Source organism: Maniola jurtina, chromosome 5 (assembly GCF_905333055.1).
Source record: "Maniola jurtina chromosome 5, ilManJurt1.1, whole genome shotgun sequence".
NCBI lineage: Eukaryota > Metazoa > Arthropoda > Insecta > Lepidoptera > Nymphalidae > Maniola > Maniola jurtina.
This window is the reverse complement of record NC_060033.1, coordinates 14,841,370-14,847,369: the sequence shown is the minus strand read 5'-3', so window position 1 is coordinate 14,847,369 and position 6,000 is coordinate 14,841,370. Positions and strand designations below refer to the sequence as shown.

Genomic DNA, 6,000 nt, shown 5'->3' with positions numbered 1-6,000 from the left:
TTGTCGTTCGACATTAGTTGTCTCTGTAAAAGTTGTGGGACAATATCCCGCGATATATGACTCGTTCTCATTGGCCAGTCGTGACCAGTATGTCGCCCGAGGAAGTAGTGCTGTTCAGTTCAGTGGAACACAAAGCGACACACGTTCTCACCACTCAAAGCCTGTCCGGCAATTGTCGAGGGACACGAAGGTCGCGCGCGTCGACGCTCGCAGACCATCGACTAGCGACAAGTTGCGCGACACGTAAATATCCCAAGCAACGTCGGACGACGTCGGGCGACATGGCGCGGGACACGTGAATTTCGTGTCGAGCGACAGAGTCGCGCAACAAATGTCCCCTAATGGAAATGCGGCTTAACAGGGCTCTCTCCGTCACTCGTTTCCACTCGTTTCATACAATCGTAGTTCCAATTTCATTTGAATATTAAGCAACCAAAGTCCATGAAATTTTGCAGACATATTCTAGAAACTAATATCTATGTCTGTGGTGTTTTAGATTTTTCTAAAAGTATGTAGTTTTAAAATTACAGGGGCTCCAAGATTTGTATGAAAATTTTAAAACCGCGTAACTTTGAAACCGAATATTTTAACAGAAATCTGGAAAACCACAGACATAGATATTAGTTTCTAGAATATGTCTGCAAAATTTCATGGACTTAGGTTGCTTAGTATTCAAATGAAATTGGAACTACGATTGTATGAAACGAGTGGAAACGAGTGACGGAGAGAGCCCTCTTAAGTCAATTTCTCTTTTATTTACTTGTACAGATTTCAACAAATTATACAAGTAATGTAGATTCAGTAGAGGCAAGATACCTATTCTACAATAAGTATATGTCGTAGCTTGCATACTACCGCAGCATTCCCGCTACGCTCACAACCGCTACACCACACGTCTACAAGTCAGCGAAAAATCGACAAGCTCGTAGCACTCGTAGCTAGTTTCCACGCACGAGAGGGTACAGAATCACGGATGCATTCACTACACGGTATTCGCAGGATTCCTTTCATTTATTTTTCCGGTACAAGAAAATAGAATTTCCAAGGAAGAGTTGTCTATTTATTTACAAGCTTTATATTATTAGTCCGTAGCTTCGTAAAAATGTAAGGAAATCTACAAGCTCGCAACTTGTACGCATGAGAGGCTAAAATGTCCTTAGTATGAGATTTTACATCTCACCAACTTTCACAGAATTCGAGTGTGGATTTCAGCGTAAAAGTAAAATGGACTCTTAATGTATTTTTTTAAAGTTCAAGTTTATCTACACACAATCCTCTCAGCGGAGACGCTGGGAACTTAAAATTGGTGATATTGGGTTATTGACTTTAACTCAAGGGGTTTCAAACAATGTTCGAACAAGTCTAACTAATAAAAAGTTCTACAGCCGATTTTTCAATCGTCAAATAACTTTTATCTGAAGAATAAATTTGACGTATTGAGTACTGACAGATTACCTATACAAAACCGGCCAAGTGCGAGTCAGACTCGCACACTGAGGGTTCCGTACTCGGGTATTTTTTCCCAACATTTTGCACGATAAATCAAAAAACTATACATAAAATAAATAAAAATCTGTTTTAGAATGTATACGTAAAGGCCTTTCATATGATACCACACTTGGTATAGTTATCTTACTTTGAAAATTGAAACACATTTTAATTTTTTTTTGATGATGTAACCACAAATTTGCGGTTTTCAGATTTATTCCTGTACTTGTGCTATAAGACCTACCTACCTGTCAAATTTCATGATTCTAGGTCAATGGGAAGTACCCTATAGGTTTCTTGACAGACACGACGGACGGACGGACGGACGGATAGACAGACAGACAGACAGACAGGCAGACAGACAGACAACAAAGTGATCCTATAAGGGTTCCGTTTTTCCTACAAACCTATGCTTACATTTTTTCTTTTTTTTTCTTTATCTATTTTCAGAAAAAGTTCTTCAATTTATATTAGTGAAGGAGAGATGTGTCCGAGCCACATCCATGCCTCTACGTCGTGGCCCTTTTGTTCAAACCAAGCGTTATACGTATTTCAAAAGCGATAAAAAAATGTTATCATCCCGCACAACCCGCCCGCTCCAAAATGAAAAGTGGAATATTAAAAACTATTTTTCTTTCTCACTCTGAAGTGTAAAGACTAAAGCGGAATAAATTAAGCCTATTATGCATTTCCACGTTGAGAGGATAATTTCGGCCGCTTCGTCGGATCTGGCGCCCGTCCAGTGGGGCTAACGACCTTTGGAACAAACTGGAACTTGTATTAAAATTCTCGACGGTAAATGATAGAATTATTATTGAGTTAGCTTTTATATGTACCAAGTCCTTCTATATCTTCCTTATTTTACCCTATTTTTTAACCCCCGACCCAAAAAGAGGGGTGTTATAATTTTTGACGTGTGTATCTGTGTATCTGTCTGTGGCATCCTAAATTAATGAATCGATTTTAGTTTAGTTTTTTTGGTTGAACGGTAGATCGAGAGTGTTCTTAGCTATAATCCAAGAAAATCGGTTCAGCTGTTTGAAAGTTATCAGCTCTTTTCTAGTTACTATAACCTTCACTGGTCGGGGATGATATAAATTTTTAATTTACACTTACTCTACACTAACTTCTCTCCGTAGATAAACTATATTTGAAAATAAATTACCCATCTACCAACAAACAACTCACTTTCATTTCCCTACTTCTAACTTTACAAATTAGGTTAAACGAGGGTTCAGGAGGCTCGTAGTCGTAAATACGCCATAATGAGCCGATAATAGATGAGGCTTAATGGTAAGCATTACTCTCCAATACCCATTATCACTGGGCGCTAGGAGCCGGGAACATCGATTGTGTGCAAAGAATTATTGCCCCCACTCACGCACTCTTTGGACGATATATCGAAAAATACCATAACCAGAGAATTCTACTAATATCATAAACTCCGGTGATTTCGTCGGCGTGGATTTAGGTTTTTAAGTCCCGTGGAAACTCTTAGCTTTTTCTGGATAAATTGCCTATATCAATTTCTGGGACGCAAGCTACATCTGAACCGAATTTTTCATATAAATCGGTTAAACTCCTTGCATATCACTTACCACCAGATGAGATTGCAGTCAAGCAGTCAAGGGCTAACTTGTATCTGAATAAAATGAAAAAACTCGGGGTATCACAAAACGAATTCCCGAAAGGCCGGCGTCGCATTGGCGGTTCTTCTGGTGCTGCAAATATTCATGAGCGGCGGTAATCATTTAACATCAGGCTAAGCCTGTCAGGCCTGTTCATTTGTTTGCTATTTCTATTAAAAAAATCTTGTGCTCAGTAGTGGGAAGCCGATGGGTAGAGAAGATGATGATGATCATGATGATGTTAAAAATAAAACATAGTATTTAAAAATCGACTTAAGTTTATTTTCAAAAGAATTACAAATTTAACAATACGTATAAATTACATTTATGGTAATATGCACACTATTTACAATAATTATTATTATTTATTATAATATTTATTAAGTAACATATTGCTAATTATTAAAACTATCAAAGAATAAAGAAACCAACATAACTTTGCATAGAGATGAAAATATATATAATATAATGATATATAAATATTTTGAAATTGTACAGAGCAGGATTTGAACTTACTCGTAAAACAATACAGTCTAAGTAGATACACACTCAACTCTGATATGTAATTTACCTATAAAATTAAACTAAGGCCGCGGATACACCTGTGAATACTCACTTTGTTAGCTTACACGATTAACTTACGACTTTAATAATGTAAACATTCTTATAGGTACATTTACATCAGTAAAGTTATAAATTAATTATGTAAGCTACTTACGTAAGTAAAGACTTACAGGTGTAAACGCGGTCTAACAAAATTTTTTGTGGGACGAATTCAAACTTGTCAGATAAAACTAATTCGTGTCAGATTTGTTCGAACAAAATTGAGGAACAAAAGGTCTCGAACTTACAGAGAAGTATCCGGTATCTTCATTACTTCCGGAAAAGAGAAGTTTTAATGTCACTTCCAAACTTGGAACTTGGACTTCCAAAATTTTCGTCAACTTAATAAGTTTGGACTACGCGACGTAACAATTATCATAGCTCGGGTAAAGAAGTTATCTTTTCAAAGATGATGGAGATTAGATGGGAAAGCTTGAGTCGCTATTAAAGTTGCTTTCAAACTATGGAAATATAATATAGTACCTATACATATAAATATCGCTCACCCTACTTTTAATTGTCACTGTTATACTTACATCTAAGTGTAAACAGTGACATTTAAAAGTAGGGTGAGCGCTATTTATATATTATATTATATTCCGTAGTTTGAAATCAACTTAATATTATGAATGCGAAAGTGTGTTTTTCCTTCAATCACGCTGCAAGGGAGCGACGCATCGCAGTGAATTTTGCACAGATATATTATGTTGATAAAGACCTGAAGAGATATAGTGGGAGCATCAGTAATAACAAATTTTCAATGTCTTAAAACCATAGTTACGTCTATGGTTAAATGGCAAAAACCCAGTTTTCATAATACAATTAAAAACCGAATTTTCGGCATTTAATCTATTATTTAGAACTTAAAATAAGTTTAACAGAAAATGAAGACGCTTTATCTGTGAATATTGGAAAATTGCAGTTTCAAAGGTTTATAAAAGTATTCAAACTCAATCATCGTATCATAATAATTTATTTTAAGTTTTCACAAACGATTTCATATATACATTTTTTTAGTTTTTGATAAAATTTAATAATAGTGTAGCATCTAATAATATCAATCAATTAAAATTTTATTTTGACTAAACAATATCATGGAAGACTTTAAAATTACAATTTTTACAAAAACATACCATAAAAGTTTCTCTCTTTTGATAAAGTTATTTTAATACTATTCATAACTCTATAAGTATGACTAAGTCAAGCTTATAATAAACAATATTTGAAAATGTTAACTCAAAGCATAAAATTTTAACCACAGTTTTTCGAAATATCAATGCAAAAATCTACGGAAAATTTCATTAAAAATGCTAAAAGCTTTATTGCTTACAAAAGTATTAAATATTAACTTAATTTTGGCCCTAATTCTGTACAACACCACAATCAAAACAGCGGTTTCAGATTAAATTGTTCATTTTGCGCGTATTTAAACGTGTTTCTGTGTGCATGCATACGCGCGCATTTTTCTTCGTGGGAATCTAATGAACCCAGGCAACCTAGGAAATGTCCATTTATTGAATTAAAAATTCGACTATAATTAGCTATTTTACAATTTGAATGTCGAATCCCAAAAAGGTGTTTCAGAATTCGATTGAAAAAACTAAGTTCTTCGTTATCTGGGAGCTTCTATGTCAGCTTTCACAACAAACTTCCTACTTCTAGATGGCGAATCATCCACGCCGTAGAAGCATACGCTTCGTTGAGGATATATCCTCTTAATATCTACAGACGAACCTATATTTCTTGGCAGTGTCTTAGCTTTGAAGTCACTCTTTAAACAATAGTCATATATTAGTTTTGGTCCTTCGTCGAAATGTTGGCTATAATAGCCTTCACAAGTTTCGAATGATACACTCTTCGATAAATTGTCGAAGCATACGTGCGGTTGGTAGGAACCTTCGGGGCAGGTTCTGGGCTCGCGAGGGGCCTCGTGGGGCCAGGGGGGTATCGGGGCCCATGGAGGGGGCCCCGAAGGTCATCCTCAGCGAATCGGCTTGGACACGATGATGACGTCGGGTGCTGATCGGGTCGTTTCGGTGCTCATCGGACGGCGGTCGGGGAATTTCTTTTCTGTTAACAAAATACGTAAATAAGATGAAAATCTAAAGTACATAGCTTTATAGGATTCATAGAGATCTGAAGACGAATTTACTGCTTAATCTAGGCTATCTACTACAAGCTCACTTGTAAGAATTTTTTCTACAATAAGGGTGTAACCCTTCACATTCTGAGAGAAATCCCGTACTTAGTAGTGGACCGACGATGGGTTGATTATGATGAT

General features: G+C 36.2%; 1 protein-coding gene across 1 annotated transcript in view; it reads right to left on the bottom strand.

Annotated features, from left to right (window-relative positions):
* Positions 1–4,340: 4,340 nt before the first annotated feature.
* The window catches only part of LOC123865067, a 182,737-nt gene continuing 181,077 nt past the window's right edge, over positions 4,341–6,000 (bottom strand). Inside the window, exon 14 of the mRNA XM_045905900.1 lies at positions 4,341–5,789. Within this exon, the coding sequence (XP_045761856.1) occupies positions 5,701–5,789 (89 nt within the window). The 3' untranslated portion in view covers positions 4,341–5,700. The remainder of the gene's footprint in view (positions 5,790–6,000) is intronic.